We start from the raw sequence: 20,516 nt of genomic DNA, 5'->3' as shown, positions 1-20,516 counted from the left end.
CCTCGTGATGAGCTGGTGACCAGGCTCGTCCTGAGGCATGGTGACCCTAGAGGTTTATCAAAAAGACCACCATAGACTCCAGCATCATTATGTCCCTGCATCTTATGCAAGCCTGGCCATGGCTCCTACTACTCACACATTTGTCTCATTTCCTTACCAGCTTCCTTTCTACCTTTCTGTGAGTTCTTTGCCCCATTTTCTGGAATCTCTCCCTCCCCTCCGATTTTCCAAGTCTCTGGCCCCAGTCCTCTGTTCCTCCCATACCTCATCCCCACTCAGAGCCAAGGACTTGGCCCCAGGCCCTTCCTACAGCTACCTTAGAACTCATGACCCATCCTCATCATCTGGCTGGATCTTGTCTCAATCATGTTCATGTCAGAACTCTCTCTTTTCCCTTCTTCCCTCACTATGCCTTAAGTGTCCCCTCTCCTGATTTCTCTTGCCATCTGTGGTTCTACCTGTTATTAGCCCCACACCTTAGAATCACTTTGACTCCTGCCCTCCCCTCCCTCTGCACACCTAATTAGCCACTGAGTCAGTTGTCTTCATAGTCCCTTCCACTGTCACCACCCCTCTTCAGGCTCCTTGGCTCACCAGATCACCTACTGTGTGCTTGGTCCTGGGGGTAAAAGGAAATGCCCACTGGGGGCCCTGCCTTGGGGGAGCTGTTGTGTCCTCAGTCCTTGATTCCCTCCACTTGCGTGGTCACAGGGTAAGGGCAAGAACTGGGGCTTCTTGGAGTGCTGTGGCGGCTCCTCATTGGTGGCCTGAGTATCATCTCCCGAGGACCCAGGCCCTGAGTCCCTCAGCCTTTCTGCTTCCTGGGAGTCGGAATCTCACCTCAGTAGCCTCCCTTATAGGAGGGCCCTGCTGCCTCTGGCCTCAGGACAATGGAGGCACATCCATCCTGGGGGAACCCTTTGTTTTTCCTCATCTCTCGTAATGCAGAGAGATTCTTACCTAAAGGCAGAGAATTCCAAAGAGCTAATAACCTGGAACTCATTTCTCTTGGGGTTTGGAGGGCACAAAATCAATTTTGTTTGTTTTACATTAATGAATTTGTCTTCATTTTTTTTCCCTGAAAATAAAAATTAAATTTATTTACACACTTGGACTCATGACAAATGATTTTGATCCCTGGGTCAGAGGTGGAGAATTTTTAGAAGAGCTCTCTGGGCTGAGTCCTCCTTTGTCCTTTGTCATTTGAACTGCTCAGACCACCCAGGTGAGCCATCTCTCAATTCCAACATCACCACTGCCGTCTTTCCCTACTTGGCACCTTCTCCCATCAGGGCTAGGGGAGAGAGAGGCATCCACCAGGGCTGTCCGAGGTGACACAGCTTCAGGTTGGACTTGAATTTCTTGCATCTAGGCTAATTGGTGTGGTGATGCATCCACCTATAAAAATTATAGAGTGGCTCACTCAGGGGCCTTGCGTGTGTCACCAGCGGTGGAAGGGAGGAGAACTGTTCTTCTCAGTGGGTTCCAACAGACTGGGGCTCAGAGAACCAGCCTCTCCTGCTGTCTCCTGAGCCTGATCCTTCTTGGCCATCACCTCCCCCTGCCCTATGGCAGCTCTCACGGACCTCTCCTTTATGTACCGCTGGTTCAAGAACTGCAATCTGGTCCGCAACCTCTCAGAGAAGTATGTCTTCATCACGGGCTGTGACTCGGGCTTCGGGAACCTGCTGGCCAGGCAGCTAGTCGATCGGGGCATGCAGGTGCTGGCTGCGTGCTTCACTGAGGAGGGGGCCCAGAAGCTTCAGCGGGATACTTCCTACCGGCTGCAGACCACTCTATTGGATGTCACCAAGACGGAGAGCATCCGGGCCGCGGCCCAGTGGGTGAAGGACCAAGTGGGCGAGCAAGGTGGGGTAAATTGCAGTCTTTGGCTTTCTCAGTTTGTCTTTGTTCTCTCTCTCCCCCAGGCCTCTGGCAGTTATCAGGGGTCCTGTTGTTCAGATGGGGCGGGAGAGGTGATGTAGAGAAAGGGGCTGGGGCTCTGGCTCGGTGGGATTGGAAACTGTTGCATGATTTGATCTGTCCACGTGAAGAGGTGATTTCCCGAGGAAGTTTTCTGTCCTAGAAACGCAGAGGGATCAGAGGGAGGTTGCAATAAGAGCGGGGAGAGGGAAGATGTGTTCTGTGTGTCCAAACGTGTAAAGATGGAGTTGCCTCTTGGGGACTTCAGTAGTCCCGACCATCAGCTCCTATAGAAATGTGAGCACATTTCTTGTCGGGACCAGACTGGGGAGAGGGTAAGAGAAAATGAAGTTGGCCTCCCTGAGTGGGGCATTTGCTCTCCTTGGCTGTGTCAGGCTAGAAGGCCGGGGAGAGAGAGACCTACGCTGCTCCTCACATCATGGTGGATAGTGAGTTGACCTCAGGGTAAGTCCAGACATCAGAGTGGCTGCTCCTATTGGAAAAGGAGGCTGTGTGTGTGTGTGTAGGGGGGTGGGTCAGGACTGCATGGGGACATACCTAGGAAAGCTTCCTGCACACAGAATGTGGGCAGGGGAACGAAAGGAACAGGGTGGCTCTGTTGTAGAAGCAGCAGCCTGGGGGAAGTCCTGACTCCTAAGTGAACTAGTCTGGGGTCCGTGTGTACAGGTAGGGGCAGGAGAGCCCTGGGCTCAGAAGGGGCCAGGCAGTAACACCTTGCTTTGTTTTTCTCCTTGGCATTTACCACTATCCTATACACAATATATTTTACTTATTTTTCTTGCATATCGTCTATTTCCCCTGCTAGGATAAAGCTTCCTTGGAGGGCCGGGCTTTTTGTCTCTTTTATTGACTGCATATCCTTAGTACCTAGAACAGAGTCTGGTATCTAGTAAGGTGCTCAAATAAATATTTGTTCAATGAACTAAGTAATGAAGAATTCAGCAAGAGTGAGTCTCTTTTTTTCAGCAGGCTGCCTCACCCAGCAACCCACATTCAGCCTTGGGCCACTTACGTTAATGAGCAACCAAGTATATTAGTTTCCTGCTGCTGCTGTAACAAATTAACACAAATTTAGTGGTTTAAAACAATGCAAGTCCATTATCTTTTAGTTATGGAGGTCAGAATTCCAAAATAGGTCTCCCTGGGCTAAAGTCAGGTGTCTCCAGAGCTGTGCTCCTTCTGGAGGCTGGAGGGGAGAATCCATTTCACTGCCTTTTCCAGCGTCTAGAGGCCGCCTCCATTCCTTGGCTTATGACCCTCTTCCTCCATCTTCAAGGCCAGCAAGGTCGGGCCGAGTCCCTTTCATGCTGCCATCTCTCTGGTTCTCTGTCTTCTGCCTCCCTCTTCCACTTAAAAGGACCTTTGTGATTATGTTGGGCTCACCAGGTTAATCCAGATGAATCTCTCCATTTTGAGGTCAGTTGATTAGCAACTTGAATTCCATCTGCTATCTTAATCCCCCTTTCCCATGTAATCCACCATAGTCACAGGTTCCAGGGACTAGTACGGGGATATCTTTGGGGGCCATTATTCTGCCTACCCCATTGGGAGACACTCTTGGTCTAAGAAGCCCTGGGAAATGGGGAGAGGGGCTCTTACATGCTTTCTTGTTGCTCCTGAGAGTCTCTGGTCACGGCAGGTTGGCACAGCCCTGAAGCTGTTCACACGCTCTGACAACTCTCTAGCTGCTCTTTGCAGGAAAAAAAATTAAGGTTGCCTGATTTGCCAGCAGGCAGAGCCGTTTACAGGGGATGGTCAGAGGAAGTGGTGAGTGTGTGTCCTTTCTCCACAGGCAGAGACCACTTGGGTTTTATAGTCTTTGGATCTCAGGAGCCTCATTTCCTCTTCTGCAAGATGAGAAAGCCCCCTCTAGCTGGAAAGGTTCTGAGTTCTGCCAGCCGGTTGGTCTCCTCGGGTCTCTCTAATTGGAGGAAGACAGGAAGATAGGATGGAGGCACGGCTTGTGTGTGGATCCCAGGCCTAGGGGGAGGCACCGTGAGTGGTGCTTACATCTAGACCTGCCCTCAGGAGAGAGTGGAAAGTGTGCCCAGAGGAATATCTTGAGGCTGCAGGGGTCAAGGTGAGGTGCTGGGATGCGGGGAGGGGAAGGCAGGGGGAGGAGTCAGGGCAGTGGGGATCATGGAATCCCTGAATAGAAGAGCCAGAAGGCATCCCTGGGGATCATTTAGAGACTTTTCCAATGTGTTTTTAGCATCAAATATCCTCCCCCAAGTGGAATTTTACTTGGAAGCTCAGTACATAACACAAATGAGAGTCGAGCTTCTGCATCTCCCTCTCTCAGCAGGTTCTGGAGTTCAACCTGGAAAGCTGTCAGGTTTGCAAACCACAGGATGGAAACAGCTGTTCTAGTCTAGTCGATGAAGAACCTGAGGCCCAGAGAGGGGAACTGAGTTGTTCAAGGCTGGAGGTCGAAGCAGGACTAGAACTTGAGGCTCTTCAAGCCTGGACCCCTGCAGAATTGAGTGGCAACACTTAGCGTTTTTCCTCTCCATTTATACCAACTCAAGTGAAATATCTCAAAGGAAGCCCTTATTACATTTCCCATAATTATTTTATTTAAATGTGTTATATATTTATGTATGAATATTATTTATTTTCCCTCTGGTTTGTGAGCTCCTGGAGGGATAAGAGCCTGTCTTGTTCATTTTCCATCGCCAGCACCTTCCTCTGTAGCTGCCAGAGGATGGATGCATGAATAAATGAATCAAGGGATGAATGTGCGAATGGATGACTATATGACTGATTTTGGCAATGTGTGAAATGGAGTTGGTTCCTTACACTTAGGTGGATAGAGAGAGGGAAGCAAGATGGGGGAGGATTTCAAACATTAATTCATTGGTATGAAAATGGTCTCTCTCTTCCCAGAGCTAATAGCTAAAGCCTGGATTACAGCTGGAAGAGGGCCCCAGCTAGCTGGCAAACTGTATGAATCAGAAGTGCCCCTTTAGGGAAAACTAGTTAGTGAAAGGCACATCTTCCTCTGGGCTGTCATAGCTCACCACCCCATGCCCCCAGCCTGGCCGTCTTGTGCCTTGTGCAACTGCTCAACCATCCTTGGCAGCCCCGAGCTGCTGGGTAGTGGACCCTGGCACTTTTCCAGAGACACTGCTGATTTCTGTGTGGTTTTCTCTCCCTCCATCATGCCCCCAGGCCTCTGGGCCCTGGTGAACAACGCTGGTGTGGCCCTGCCCAGCGGTCCCAATGAGTGGCTGACCAAGGAAGACTTTGTGAAAGTGATCAACGTGAACCTGGTAGGACTGATTGAAGTGACCCTCCACATGCTGCCCATGGTCAAGAAAGCCCGGGGCAGAGTTGTCAACATGTCTAGCTCCGGTGGTCGTGTGGCTGTCATCGGTGGTGGCTACTGTGTCTCCAAATTTGGTGTCGAGGCCTTCTCTGACAGCATCAGGTGACTGGGCCCTGGTGCCAAACCACCCTGGGTGGGCATCCTGGGGGTTTCACCTCAGGAACAGAGGGCTGCAGGGGGATGGCATGTCGATAAAGTAGTTCTGGAGGAAACTGAAACAGAAGCAGGAGGAGGGCTAGTCTTCAGGGGGCCTTCCCCAAGGACCAGGAGAAGAAGGGACGAGGAGAAGAGGAAGGATGGTGATAGGAAGCTATCTTCCTGACTTCCCCTGAGCTATCTCAGAGTAAGCCAAACCCTTTTGGGCCTGTGGGAGTAGGAGAGAGAGCTACCAGACAGATAAAGAGGCCTGGGGGCGCTCATGCCCGGTGGAGACCCTCCAGGGAGGAGGCAGGCCTCGCATAGACCTCCTCACTCCCTTCTCTACATTCTTGCTAGGTGTGGGGCTGAGTGGGAGGGACCCAGTGGGAGGCAAAGCCTTGGTTTAGATTCTCTGTTGACTTCCTTCTTGCTGGGTTTTCCTAATGCAAATTGCCCAGAGACAGGCTTGGGAAACAGTGAGGCTCTAAGCCAGGGCTTATTTGCAAGAAGGCAATGCCTGGCCTGGTGCAGAGGTCAGGGGAGCACCTCCAGGTTATCCTGGGAGATAAGCCCCTCTAGAGGTGTCAGAGGTAACCCTCCCTGATGATCCTCTGTCATCTTGGGGTCCCAGACTGAGTCCGACTCTTCTTTCCCAGGCATGAGCTCCACTACTTTGGGGTGAAAGTCAGCATCATCGAGCCGGGAAACTATCGGACATCCATTCTGGGCAAGGAGGGCATCGAGAAGCGCATGCGAAAGCTGTGGGCGCGGCTACCGCAGGAGACCCGGGATAGCTATGGAGAGGAGTACTTCCGCGTCTGTGAGTTCCCCGGGAGGGAGAGGGGTCTCTGAGAGGAACAGGGAGATCTTAGGGGTCACTGACTAGCTTTCGTTTTACAAATGATGGGTTGGAGGGCTCTGAGGGGCCAAGGCCACATAGCTAGTGACAGAGTGGGATTTGAGAAGAGAGACCAAACGGGCATGTGCTGGAAATGGCAGAACCACAGCTGCTGGGGAGATGGGGGTGTTGGGAGAGGGGCTGCCCAGGGATGCTGCCCCCATGCCTGGGCACTGGCGCCTGCCCCCAACATATCATTATGCAGGGGAATCTGGTGAAAGTGCCCTGACATGAGTACAGAGAAATTACTAAGAGCACGGCTGCTTGGGCCAGACGGCTGGTTTGACTGCTGGTTCTGCCGTTTGCCAGCTAGGAGACTTTGGGCGTGTTACCTGGTCGCCCTCTGCCCCAGTTTTCTCCTCTATAAAATGGAGCTAATGATACCTCACAGGGCTGCTACGAGGGTTAATGTCTGTGAAGTGTCTTGCGCACACTAAGTGCTTGTTAAATCAATAAAGAGGCAAAGGAACACTTGAGTATTTAAAAGGAAGGGGCTCCAGGCAGTCCCCTTTCTCCCTGAGTACAGATCTCTATGAATTTCAGGTGTCTTTACAGGGTGGCGGAGGGACATCTCAGCCATTTCTATATTGCCTAAAAACTTGGTGCAGTCCTTCTAGATTTTTTTCTCTTATTTGGCCCCCATGAACATCTCTGAGAGGCAATTTACCATTGTGATTAAGCTCTTAGACTCTGGAACTAGACTGCCTGAGTGCAAATCTCAACTCTCCTGCTTGCCCTGGGCAAGCTACTCAGTTTTCAAATCTGTACTGAGTTATGAGAATTAAATGAATTAATATAGATAAAGGGCTTAGAATATTAGCTGGTCCCTGGTAAGAACAATTTGATTTAAAAGTTTGTTGTTTTTAGCCTCTCTTGGACTGAGTATGGCTTCTTTTTCTACATTGCACAGGTATCTACAAGCCATAAGTTCTTGTATTGCAAAGAGAGACCCTTAGATCATAATTACCCAAAATCAAAAGTGATGAATTTTTAAAATATACCCAGACACCCTGGATGGGCTAAATGTAACCATTCAGATCAAATCCATGACAGGGGATGGCTAACTGTCCAGGGGTGGGGCCTTATTTTAGTGACATGCATTCCTGGACATCATACATCAACAGAGTCAAAAGTCAAGACACCAAAACCATGACAGCCATTTATTCACTTATAATACACACTTTACTGAGAGCCTGCCACATGCCAAGCACTGTCTGGGGCTGAGGGGTGAGACAGGACCAAGTAGCCGAGTCACAGCTCACTGCCTGTAGCGCAAGGCCCGGTAGGGGAGACAGACCTTAATAAAAACGCACACGTTGAATGACAAATGTGGATAAGAGCTATGGAGAAAAACTCAGGGCTATGAACAAAGAAGGGGGTTGGGAGTGTGGCCCCAGTTTAGTTACGGCTTCGGGGAGGGCTTCTCTGAGTCGACTTCGAGGAAGAATAAGTCAGGCGTTGTTGGAAAGTGGAAAGCGGGGGCAGGCAGAGAAGTTGGCGCAGGAAGGCTCTGAGGCGGGTGACTCTTTAGAGGAACTTTAAGGATGCGAGAGGGTGGGGAGCAGGGTCAGGGAGCAGAGGGGCCCAGGATAAAGACACTGAGCATTATGTGATTTGTGATTAGGAAAGACTGCTCTGGTTGCTGCAGTATTCCAGGCTAGACACGTCGGTGGTTTGGACTAGAGAGAAAGTGGAGGAGATTGAAAGAAGTTGATAGACGTCAGGTGTGTGTTAGACCTACTGGTACTTGAACTAAGGAAACTGGTGGATGGAGGTATGATTCATTCATTGATTTAAGGAAGATTCAGGGGAAAATATTTGAAGAAGGATTCCTTGGAGAAAGTAATCTTTTGGTTCTGGACATACAAGAATTTTGTGAGGAGAAAAAAAGCTCTAAGATTTACATCAGCTGAGACTTTCTCAGTTGCAAGTGACAAAAAGGCCAACCCAAATTATTTAAGCAGAAAAGGAATTTCTTGACACTCTTGACTAAAGAGTTGAGGGAGATGGGCTTCAGGCACAGCCAGATCCAGCCCACAAATGATGTCATTAGGAGCTGGGTTCACCCTATTTCTCGCCTCTGCTTCTTTTGTCCTGGCTCCAGTCTCACAAGCTCTCTCCCCTGTGGAGTTCACATGGCTGCAGCATCTCCTCATCTCCTCCCAGGGATAGTCCTTTCCAGTAGCTCCCCAAAGGGCCTAAGGTTCAGTCTGACTTGGTGGGCCTATAATCAGGGCAGGATCAGATGGAACTGCAGGATGTACTCAACCCTGCGTTCATGACTGTGCCCAGGGAATGTGAAGGTCTGATTGGCTCAGCTGGGTCGTGTGCTGTGCCCGGACCAAAGATCACAGAGTGGAAGAGGCGTGGATCCCCAGAGAGAAATCTATAGCTGTTGCTCTAGACAGAGGACTAGATGTTGTGGAAGGGGAATGACATGTCCTCTGTGAGATCCCCCTAAAACGCTCCCTTAGTAAAAAGCAATCCAAATCATTTATGGGGCCACTAGGAGGCTGGGGCGAAACAAAGATTCAGTCAGGGTCTGGGAACCTCACAAGGCATCTTCCGAGTAAAGTAGCTCAATGCAGGCACACGTTGCCGAGCCTTCAGTGCGGGCCATAAAAGAGCCTCTTCCTCTGAAAGCCTCTTGTTGCAAAGGCGGTATCGTTCTTCTGAAGAACGGTAAGGATTGGGTTTATAAAATACCGTAGGCTGATTCCTCTGTCATCCACCTCGTGATTTCAGATGAAAATTTTCAGGCAGGTGTTTGACTACTTATACATAAAAACATTTCCAAGTGAATATACTCTAATATGCATTTCAGTTGAGCTAGCGTTTCCTGGGGTAGAGAGATGAGACAAAGTCTCCAGGAATCTCGCAGGGCAGATCTGAAAGCAAATAGCACAGCACGTGGAGAACTGTGCAACAATGGGCGGCATACAAAACAAAGCAACACTACAGAGACTTAATTCTTCTGCCACAAAAGCTTTCACGGAGCTTTGACGATGGATGCCTTGGTGAGTTTTGAAGAGTGAATAGGAGTTCACCCATAGGGAAGGTGGCAGGTATTTCCCACAGAGGGAGGAGCATGAGCAGCATTCTGGAGACCTGACACAGCACGGCGTGCTTTTGGAGGCAGCGAGGATTCAGTCAGAACTTCAGTCTTCGTTAGAAAGTATAACTCCTCTCTCATGGCTCGTTAGGAGAATTAAACAAGAATGTAAAGGACTCGGATCAGCCATAAAATAAGAGTTCAACGAACCGAACCCATCTTTCTTGTTGCTGGTTTGGCCTGAGTGAAGTGCGAGGGGTGTTGGGCAATGAGGACGGGAGAGATTAGGAGTCAGATCATAAAAGGCTTTATGGCTCCACTAAGGAATGTGGCTCTTATCCTGAAGGCGTCGGAGTGTGCTGTGGGAAGGATGAGAGTAGAAACAAGAGACCATCTGGGAGGCAACGGCGGAAACTCAGTGCAGGAATGGACACAGGAAAGGTGATCGTGGGAAGTGTGTGTGTGTGTATGTGTGTGTGTGAGGCGGGTGTTGCAGGGGACTATTTCGGGAGGCTGGTGCTGTGGAGATGCACTGAAGACATCTTTCAGACTGGGCATACAGCACCACTGGGCACAAACTCCGGCAAGTTATTGTGGCCAACAAACAGGCCCCTGGATTGTGAGCCCCGGGGCCAAGTCGGGTATCGTGGAGTGATTTTTAACTACACCCAAAATAGAACCGGGTTGGAAATGGCTAGTAATAGCAACCTAAGGCGGGCACATTCTCACAGAAGCAGCATATGGAATCAGGGGACAGCCTGGGACCAGAGCACAGTGTTCCTGTCCTCACAGGCCTGGAGCTGAGCCACCGTCTGGCTTGGTTAGCTTTGCTTAGGGACAACAAGCCACCTGCCAAGGGCCTTTCTCCATCTCAAAGGCAGCCAAAATTTCCCCCTTTATTGTCCTTTCTTCCTGAGGAGGGACTAGATCAGAAGGCCAGAACGTGTCCCTGGCAAAAGGGACGGGGACAGAAACTGAACTCTTGGTCCATCCTAAGGGCCAAAGCTGGGCCTCTGCTGCTCTGTAGACTTCATCCTGTTTAATTCTTGCCAGAACCCAAAAGTTTCCTAGTTGCCTGAACCCAGAGCTTATGTTCTTCCTCACTGTCTAGGCAAGTGACAAATTAGGACCTCTGTCTCCCTTCCCACTCCGTGCCCAGCAGGGTGCCCAGCACAGAATAGGAGCTCAGTAAATATTTGAGAGAACAATGAAAGAATGTGCCTTATGCTACTTCCATGTCTCAGGTAGCTTCTTCCACCCCACTGCCCATGCGGGCCCTCCCCATCTTTCAGAGCCTAGTTTCAAAGCCATCTGTTCACATCTGCTTGCCTGGCCCTCATCAGCCCGTACAGCTTTCCCTGTGGCAAAGAGAGCACACTTGGCCCTGAGCACCTTGAACGAGTCCTTTGACACTTGCCTCCCTGCCTGGGACCTGCTGGTGCTGGACTCTGTGTCAGGCCAAAGGATGGAGAACAGAGTGTTGGCTTCCTAAGACGTTATCCCTCTGTAGACAGTCTGGCTTTAAGTTAGTGTGGCTGTTTTGGGGATCCAAAAATGTAGTGTGCCTTCTTCGCTGCTGGAGTTTTCTCTCTCAGAAACAGAAAGGGAGTTCCTTGGAGTTGGGGGTGAAGGGTCCTTGAACGACACTGTCCTGCCCTCATGAACTGTCCACCAGGGTCCTCGCAGAGAGGGTGAATTCTCTGCCTTCCTGGACCATCCTCACAGTTGGCCAGCTTTTGCTCCCTCTTTGTTTTTGAGTTTTAATTCTTTGTTGCGAAGTCTGACTCTCAGGCGCCACTTCCTCCGGTGTTCTTGGGGCTCTCACTAGAGTATGAGTCCCCTTGACCTGCCCCTGTCCTGGAGTCCTGGGGCGAGGGTGCAGATCAGCGCCCCATAAGTGTATCACGTGGCTTGTCTCCCATCTGTGTTGTGAGCTTTGACAGACTTGGACCGCTTGGGTGCCTTGTACCCATCTCCACATCCATGTACGCAATGCTAACAGAAGACCCCTCACATTTGTTAGGGCCTTACAAGGTGCCTGTCTGTGTCTTAGATCATTTGAGCCCCACAATGGCCTTATGACCAAAGCAAGGGCAGTGTTATTACTTTTTAATAACATTGTTTTCCTGCATGCTTCTGTAGAAAATTTGGGAACTTTAGGAAGTACATAAGAGAAAAAAACCCTCCAGTAACTAGGAATCCCACTGGCCAGTCAATATTTTTACCTGTTTCCTTCTTGTCCTCCTCCACTGTCTACCTGCTAGTATTCATCTTTATTATTCTCTAGGGCAGGTATCATTATTCCCATTTTACAGATAATGACAATTTCAGCTCAATGTCACACAATAAGTCGCAGAACTGGGCACAGATCTCATTGCTAGTCTAACGCAACAGTAGGAATTCAATACACAACTGTTGAATTCAGGAAGAGAACCAAGACTATTTGCAGGGTGTTTGTAGAAGGAACAACTGAGAGGGAGCGGTAGATGTGCCTGAAATGTTGCATCAGCGATCTGATAGAAAGGGAGCTTAGAAGGAATTCAGAAGAAACCGTCTTTAATGAAGAGTAATAGAGCCTTTGATTTTTTTTCCTGCCTATACCCTCAAACAGATACTGACAAGTTAAAAAACATGATGCAGTTGGCAGAGCCAAAGATCAGCGAAGTCACCAACAGCATGGAGCATGCCGTTATTTCCCGGAGCCCCCGCGTCCGCTACAACCCTGGCCTGGATGCCAAACTGCTCTACATCCCTTTGGCTAAGTTTCCCACCCCTGTGACAGATTTCATCCTGAGCCGGTACCTTCCAAGGCCAGCAGACAGTGTCTGAGCTGGGGAAGCCCAAGGGTGGTCAGCGGAATGTAGAGGAGAGGGGTGGGAGAAGGGACTATGGGGTCCCAAAGGGGGTATCAGATGTTCTGGGGGGACACTATGCTTAGCCGACACCCACTGCTGGGAAATTTATGGATAACTTCTAACAGAGGATAAGTGCCTCTTCCTACTCGCCGGGGCCCCACAGAAACCTGAAGTGGCCTTTGCATGTTCAAAGACTTGCAGCGTGGCCCTAAGAACAGATGTCCCCCAGTCAGCATATGGCCTTTCCTGGACCTGGGAAAACCAAGGAGAGGAAAACCAGCTCCTGCTGAATCGTGAGCCTCCCTGAGTGATCACCGCCGCTGGGAAATATTGTGGGATAATCCAGCCCACAGGAGAATCTCAACCACTTTCCTGCTGGGCCTCTAAATATGCATTAACCTCATTCACATAACCCATTATTCAAAGTACACAGTAGGGCAGACAGGAAGTGCAAAAGTATATCAGGCAAAAGTTTGTAATATTTTCTCTCTCTTTAGATTTCTCTATCCATCGGTGATTGGGATCCACAGGAAATAATAAGCATTTATTTAATCACCATTGATTAATTCTTCAAATATTTATTGAGTGCCTACTACATACCAGGCATTGTGTAGGTGCTGGAAGGATGTAAAGATGACTAACTCATCTTTTTATTGTTTATTTTGTGTTTTTGGTTTTTAGCACAGTGTCTACTACCAGGGATAGGACAAACAGTAATAGAAGAAACAGAAATCAGAAAAATCACAGTTTTAGAGTTGTGAGGAACCCTAGAGTTCATCTAATTCAGTAGTTCTCAAACTTAGTTGTACATCATAATCACCTGGTTAATTAAAAATACAGATTCCTGGGCCTCAATGTTAGAAAATCTGATTCAGTAGGCTTGGGATGGGGCCCAGAAATCTGTGTCTGTAACAAGAAGCTAGATTATTCTGATATACCTGGGCACTCGGGAGTCACTGATAGTTCCATAGAAGTAACTAATGCTCAGAGGAGGAAGTGACCTACCTAAAGCCCCCCATCTTGGTGGCCAAGACAAAACTCAGGTGTCCGGGTTCCCAGACTAGGGTTTTAGCTATAAGAAAATACATTTCTGAAATTAGTAAATATTGTCAGATAAGTCATTGAACTAAATTAAAAAAGAAAGCCTTAGACTTCTGAGTCATATGAGCTTCTATTGAAAAGACTTTTTTGATCTTGAGAAATAGTCATGTAATAAAGGTCAAACGTGAGATTTTTTAAGAAAAAATGTCTTTAATTTGTTTCTTCAACATCTGGCTGAACTTGAAAATAATAAAATGTAACTAATTACATCCACAACAGACCATGTTTCCAAACAAGGTAACGTTCACAGTTTCCAGGAATTAGGGTGTGGACATATCTTTTGGGGGCCACCAGACAATCTGCTGAGTCTGTTATGTGCAACACTTCTATTTCTGGCACCAAATTCTATACCAGGTGGGATGCATTGAGCAGCAAGTAACAGAAAAGCCAACTCACATTGATTTAAACAATAGAGAAAGAATTAGAGCAGGACCCTGTAGGTGAATGATGGCACCAAGGATGCAGGTTCCTTCTCCTTCTTTGCTCTGCCATCCATAGTTTTGGTTTTATCCTAAATCCGATTATCTTTATTGTTGTGGTATGACTGCCAGTGGCAATGGGAACTCTGTGCTTCCTTGCTTGCAGTTTATAGAAGAAAGAGCCTGTCTTCCATGGCATTAAAGATTGAGGAAATTTCTTCCCCAGAGCCCTTGCCAAGGCTCTCTTTGAGTCTCAATGACTCACATTGGCTTAGGTTTGTCCATCCCCGAACCAATCACTCACAAGGGGGCAAATTGCCATGAACTGTTTCACTTAACCATGGAACAGGATGGGAACACTGGGGAATCAGTCACAGTGCCTACTGCCCTGGAAAATTCAAAACTCAGACTCTGCTATTGAGAGGGTTGAATCTAGGTCAAAAATAAATTTTCTCTGTTGGAGACACAAAAATTTACCAGAGGGAGACTATGGCTAGGTAATATTTTGAGGTATTTATCTACACATTTTCGTTGCTCCTTGGTTTCTTATCTCCCTTTTCCCCACTCAAGTAGGGAGCCAGTGCAGTGCTCCTTTACCTGCAGGGAGATATTTGACAGAATGGAACAAGCACATTTCCTGCACTTTGTCCAGCGTTAGTTTTCCCCAACCTTAATACCTTTAGAAGAATTACAGGATTTGGGGAAAGAAGACAAAGGAATGTGACTTGTGGGCATCCACAACGTCTCAGACTAGCAGGGCCTTTCTCCTAAGACAAGGAGATTCACTCTGGCTGAGGAGAGAAGCGGGTGAGGTTTGGAACTCCCAGAGCAGGAGGGACCGGGCTTCACTTTCTGGAAGTACATCGGGGAGATGGCAAGATTCAAGAGAGTCACAGCTGCATCGTGTGTTTAGGCTGATGAGACCCTGGGTGACCTCACTGAAGATTCATGTGTCCCACCACGGCAGGAAGGCAGGAGAGATTCACCAGATAGAAAGGGCACGTAGACTGGGACAGCAGACGTTTGAGAAATAAGCTGTGCAGATAGAAGACCTAATTTTTTGCTCTGAGGGCTATCCCACCACCCCATCATTAATAGTTGAGGTATTTTTTGAGGACTAAGATTCTTATCTGCTCCAATATTACATTTCAGTTTATTTCATATTAGGATCATAACTTTTCCTGTATAGCTTTTTTATTTTCCTAGAGTTTTGAATTGCCTTTCCTTTTCTTATTCACTCATTCAGCCTCTTTGTCAAATATTCTCCACATTTTTTTAAACAGAGGAGTAATGTGATCTGATTTAAATTTTAAAAAGATTACTCTAGGGCTTCTGTGGAAATGAGGGGGCAATGGTGGAATCAAGAAGACTTCCAAGGGGACCACTGCATAATCCAGCAAGATACGATGGTACCCTAGGCGAAACTGGTGATAACGGGGATGATGAGAATGGATGAAATCAGCATACAATTTGGAGGTAGTACCACTGAAGGATTTTAATGAGTTAGTCTGTCAAGAAGAATTTATTGTGCTCCTACTATGTGCCAGGCGTAGTTCTAGATGCTGGAATTATAGTGGTGGACAAGGTAGACAGAGTCCCTGCCCTCCAAGAGTTTCTATTGTGATGGGGGAGGAATTGGGCAATAGGCATCTAAAGAAATGAATGACATATTTTAGAAACTGATAAATGCCATTGAGAAGAGAAAATAGAGAAATGTAATAGATGACCAGGGAGGCTGCTTGCTTTTTTTTTTTTTTTGAAACAAACGTTATTGAAGTGAAATTGCTATAAAACAAAATTCATCCTTTTAGCTGTAAATTTTGATGAGTTTTTACGTATGAATCCACCTGTGCAATCACCACCATCAAGATGGAGAATGTGTCTCTCATCCAGAAGGTTCCCTGGTGCCCCTTTGCAGTTAACAACCACTGATGTGCTTGCTGTCACTGCAGATTTGTTCTGAGGTTAATTACTTTTAAAGAAGATCACTTTTGCTGCCATTGGGGAATGAATTGGAATTGGAACTGGATTGGAGGGGGGCAAAAGGAGCAAGACTAGAGATGATGAGAGAAATGTAAGAATAAAATAATAGAAATAATAATTATTAGCGTTTATTGGACATTTACTCAGTCCCAAGCGCTATGCTTAGTGTTTTCTGCACAATATCCTTTTAATTTTGTTTAATCTCTGCAACAAGCCCTGTGAGGTTTCTCCTGTTTTATGGAGGAGGAAACTGAGGCTCAGAGAGGTTAAGTAATTTGCACAAGATTATGCAGCTAATAAATGGCAGAGTCAGGATTCCAGCCCCAGCGGTTCACCAGACACTGTAACAGCAAACACGTAGTGCTTACCATGCCAGGCCCTGTTCTGAGCACTTCTTCACAGACCTTGAAAGGAGGGTATTATTATTCTAGTTTTAATGAGGAGGAAACTGAGACCCAGAGAAAGTAAATACATATCCTGTAAGCAACTGGCAGGGCAGGTCCTTCTGGTTCTAAAATCCTATTCTTTGAGTGTGTCCTTGCTGTGTTTCAGCCTGAGGGGTGCCTGTGTACACACGCACGGCCAGCAGCTTGTGATGTGGCTTGCTCCTGTTTCCGTGAAACTTCTCCTAACCAGCCTTTCTTGGGCCTCTCTTCCAGCTCTTTCCCTGTGGAGACAGAGGAGGCTCTGTCCTCCCCGGGCCTCGTCTTCTCCTGTACGATGTGGCTGCCTTTCCCCCAGCCTCAGCAAGCTCTCCGATCTCCAGTGACCCTCAACCCATAAGTGAGGAGAGGGGGAGGAGAGAATGCATTCCAGAGTAACACGGGGCTGGCTGGTCACTGAGCGATCGCCTGGCCAGACCGGTTGAGACATGCTTACACAACCAGTGTGAACGCTGTACCTGGGCCAGAAAAAACAGACACAGAGAATTTTAATGCCAAACTTGAAATGACGAACAAAATGTTCCTTTTGGGATTTCTGACGCAGGAGTGAGGATTTTAAATATTGTGTGTTTGTTTAACAGTTGGGGATAAGTTTCAACTAGGAGATGAAAATGAACAGCTAGTAAATAATTTTCAAAGCCAGAATCGAAAGTCCACTGAGGAGGCATTTCAGAGGGCTTTGTATGTAAGGAGAGAAATGCCAACTCTTCTCTCTAAGTTTGCCAGGAAGGAGAGATCTGAATTTCTCCTTCTACCGAAGGAGACCTCTGCCCCCCGCGCCCCCACTGTCCTTGTGGCTTTACCACTTTCTGCCCTGGTACCTGGGGAGACAGGTGACGGGTGAGCCACCTCCAAGATGACTATGACTTAATTGCAACATGTGACTTGGGCTTTGGGAGACTTCTGTCCAGGCAGCTGGACCCGTGAGGTTTGAGGGTGCTGGCCGCATGTCTGACGGAGAAGGGAGCTTAAAACCTGAGGGACCAGACGTCAGACATGCTGGAGACGGCGATCCTGGATGTCACCAAGACACAGAACATGGCTGCAGACACCTAGTGGGTGAAGGAGTATGTGGGGGACAGAAGTATGACTTAGATATATTACTCTTAATCTAGATGTCCTCTTATTCCAAGTACTGACCCCACAAGAAGATGACACCAGCCTACTAAATAAGACAGAGATACTATTAAGTTATAAAGTTTGCTGTTAATTGTCTACCTTGACGGAAAAGAACGATGATCCAGATCTAAGACAGCAGCTAATTCTACTTAGTCATGCTCTATGGTATGTAGCCGTAGGGATATAAGCAGACTTCACATAAGCATAAGCTGTTTAATAATAAGTCATCTTTGTGTAGCACTTCATAATTTTACAAAGTTCTTTTATATGGGTTACCCCATATCCCACGCAAAGAGCTTTGACTTCACCCAGATCATCCGCCTGCAAGGTCTTTGCTCATAGCTTCTACACACGCTGGGGCACTGGGGCATGTGACTTGGAGCCCAGATACCTGCAATAAAATGCTGGCTCCACTCTATGTGACCTTGGGTAAGTCATCTAAGCCCTCAGTGTTTCAATGTCTTTCCCAATAAAGTGGGGATAATGCCACTTCCCCCAAGGGGCTATGGTAAAGTGTACATGAGGTAGTATATGAAAAGTTTTTTGTAACGGACAGATGGAGCCAGCTAGTGGAGAGGAGTCACAGGCCAAGTTAGAGAATTAGTACTCTGTCTTCTGTGCAATGGGGAGCCATAGCAGTTTATGGAGAGAGGTGGTTCTTTTCCTGATCTCGCCCAGATTTTCTTTGTCTATCCTGAATCCTTCTAATTTCTTGGACTTTGGATCTCTTTCCCCTGACAGTGTCCAGCAAATCCTGATTGAGAACTAGAAGAGCGAGAAAACTGTTGACAAGTGGCTACAGCAATAAACACCCAGGAAAGCAAGGAGAGGGAATAAGTTTCCAAAAGACAGAGCAGGATATAAGGTAGAATACAATTTAAAAAGAGAGAAAAACAACTCGACATCAGTTTATAAGAATCTCCTGTAGATTCCAGGGCAACAGTTTTTCTGTGATGGCTGCATGGTCATGGACACCCCAGGGGTAATGGCTCCAGACTCTTCATAGGAGGGACCCTTGAGAGGTGAGTAGGGTGGGCTGGGGCACATGGGCACATGCCATGGGGCTGCTTTTGCATGGCAAGCCATTTTTTCCTTTCAAATCGTAATTAAAAATCATTGATCTGGAATCAGACTTCATGAGTTCAAATCCCCCTTTGCCACTTACTAGCTGTGTGACCTTGGGCAAATTACTTAATCTCTTTGTGCCTCATTTTCTTCATATGCAAAATGGCGATAATAACAGTATCCATTTCATAAGGTTGTTGTAAAGATTAAATGAAGTAATATGTGTAAAGCTCTTAGAATACTGCATAGCCCACAATAAATACTATATAATCTTACGTTATTATTATTTTTGTTGTTGTTGTTATATGTTGACTTGAAGGGAGTTAGAGGGCCAGGATGGGGATTATGGGAGGATGAATTCTCCCCAAATGACCTGGCACCACCAGTGATTATGAGGTTTGTCCCGGTGCACCCCTCACTTCTGCCGGCCTTTTCTATCTTCTTTATGTCCATCCCCACAGCCTTGGTGGTCTCAGGCAGAGCCCCATGGGACACCCCCACCCTTCCCAGGATGGATCCTGCCCAGACTAGATCCTATATTTTGGCTCTTCTTGTCATCCGCTCACCTCTATTCCATGGCCTGTTCCTTCTTGGTTACCTGTCTCAGAAAGCCACCTCTGTGAAGGGTAGGAGAAGACCTGGAGACCGATGATCCAGCAGAGGGTGAAAAGCAGGAGGCAGGCGGAATTGCTGGGTTGATAGCTCTGAGTAGGAAAGACGGACTGGAAACTCTGAGTAGGAATGAGTGTACAAGCAGAGGCGATGTCTCCTGTCCACACCTCTGAGACTAGTTTCCTCTTCACAGTGACACGTGGCCTTTGACAGTTCCCAACCTCACACCTCATAGCTTCATCATCAGACCAGAGCTAAAATTTGCTCTCTTTGGAGCCAAGTTAAAAAAATATTTGGCTCAGATGACAATCCCTGGATCAATGAACTGTAGCCAGGGGTCCAGGGTTCTATTCTCAGCCTAGCTTCAGTCAAAGGCCCATCGTTTGATTAATCAGTGGGGCCTTGGGTGTGGGTGGGATCTCTGAGAGGATGGCATCTTCCATTTAAACCACATAATAAGAGCATTTCCCAGAAAGGGAGGTGGATAGATACATGGATGCTATTTTAGGCCAGCGGTTAAATATCTCCTACATCTGCAAAGTGAAAAAGGCAGTTTATAAACCATTTTATGGTAAAATTTAGTTGACAAATAATTAAAAAGTTAAACATTTATATATAACAGCATACATGTATAGTGAATATATTTTATAGTATTATATATTTCTTATTATTTTAATTTATAATATATTATAAATATTTATAAAACTGGAAGGTTATATAACATAAAATTAACCACTAACAGTATTTTTCCAGAGTAATACAAATTAGGATAATTCTCCAGGCTAGATCACATGATAAGTTACAAAGCAAGTCTTAGCAAATTTAAGAAGATTGAAATCATACCAAATATCTTTTCTGATTACATTTTTAAAAAACTAGAAATCAATAACAGGAGGAGAGCTGTAAAATTCACAGATATGTGGAAATTAAACAACACATTCCTAAACAACCAATGGATCAAAGAGGAAATCAAAAGGGAAATAAAAAAATATCTTGAGGGGCTGGCCTCGTGACCAAGTGGTTGAGCTCACAGGCTCTGCTTCGGCCGCCCAGGGTTTCCCCCGTTCGAGTCCTGGGCGTGGACATGGCACCGTTCATCAAGCCATGCTGAGGCGGTGTCCCACATGCCACAACCAGAGGCACTCACAACTAGAATATACAACTATGTACCGGGAGGCTTTGGGAAGAAAAAAAAAAGAAGATTGGCAACAGTTTTTAGCTCAGGTGCCAATCTTTAAAAAAAAAAATCTTGAAACAAACAAAAATGAAAAACAAAACCGCAATGAGATTTCACCTCACACTCATTAGAATGACTGTTATCAAAAAGTCAAGTGATAACAAGTGTTGGTGAGAATGTGGAGAACAGGGACCCTAGTGCACTATTGGTGGAAAGGTAAATTGGTGCAGCCACTGTGGAGAACAGCATGGAGGTTCCTCAAAAAATTAAAAATAGACCTACCCTATGATCCAGCAATTCCACTTCTGGGTATATATTCAAAGGCAAAGAAAACAGGATCTTGAAGAGATATCTGCACTCCCATGTTCATTGCAGCATTGTT

The 20,516-nt window shown here is 47.0% G+C and overlaps 1 protein-coding gene and 1 long non-coding RNA gene across 2 annotated transcripts; one reads left to right on the top strand and one right to left on the bottom strand.

Moving 5' to 3' along the window:
• The first annotated feature begins 587 nt into the window (after positions 1 to 587).
• SDR9C7 (short chain dehydrogenase/reductase family 9C member 7) lies at positions 588 to 13,461 on the top strand. Its single transcript, XM_008544443.2, has 4 exons — positions 588 to 1,869; positions 5,116 to 5,374; positions 6,067 to 6,230; positions 11,972 to 13,461. Exons 1-4 carry the CDS (start codon positions 1,569 to 1,571, stop codon positions 12,187 to 12,189), a joined length of 942 nt encoding a protein of 313 aa, XP_008542665.1. The 5' UTR covers positions 588 to 1,568; the 3' UTR covers positions 12,190 to 13,461.
• A 2,369-nt stretch (positions 13,462 to 15,830) lies between these two features.
• Positions 15,831 to 19,190, bottom strand: LOC139083623 (uncharacterized). The gene is made up of 2 exons (XR_011540495.1): positions 18,912 to 19,190; positions 15,831 to 16,619 (listed from the first exon to the last, which is right to left on the bottom strand). It is a non-coding gene; the product is annotated as an uncharacterized lncRNA (long non-coding RNA).
• Between the last annotated feature and the right edge of the window lie 1,326 nt (positions 19,191 to 20,516).

The sequence above is a fragment of the Equus przewalskii genome, chromosome 5 (genome assembly GCF_037783145.1).
Source record: "Equus przewalskii isolate Varuska chromosome 5, EquPr2, whole genome shotgun sequence".
NCBI classification, from domain to species: Eukaryota; Metazoa; Chordata; class Mammalia; order Perissodactyla; family Equidae; genus Equus; species Equus przewalskii.
Note: the sequence above shows the minus strand (reverse complement) of the source record. Positions and strands in the feature narration are given on the sequence as shown.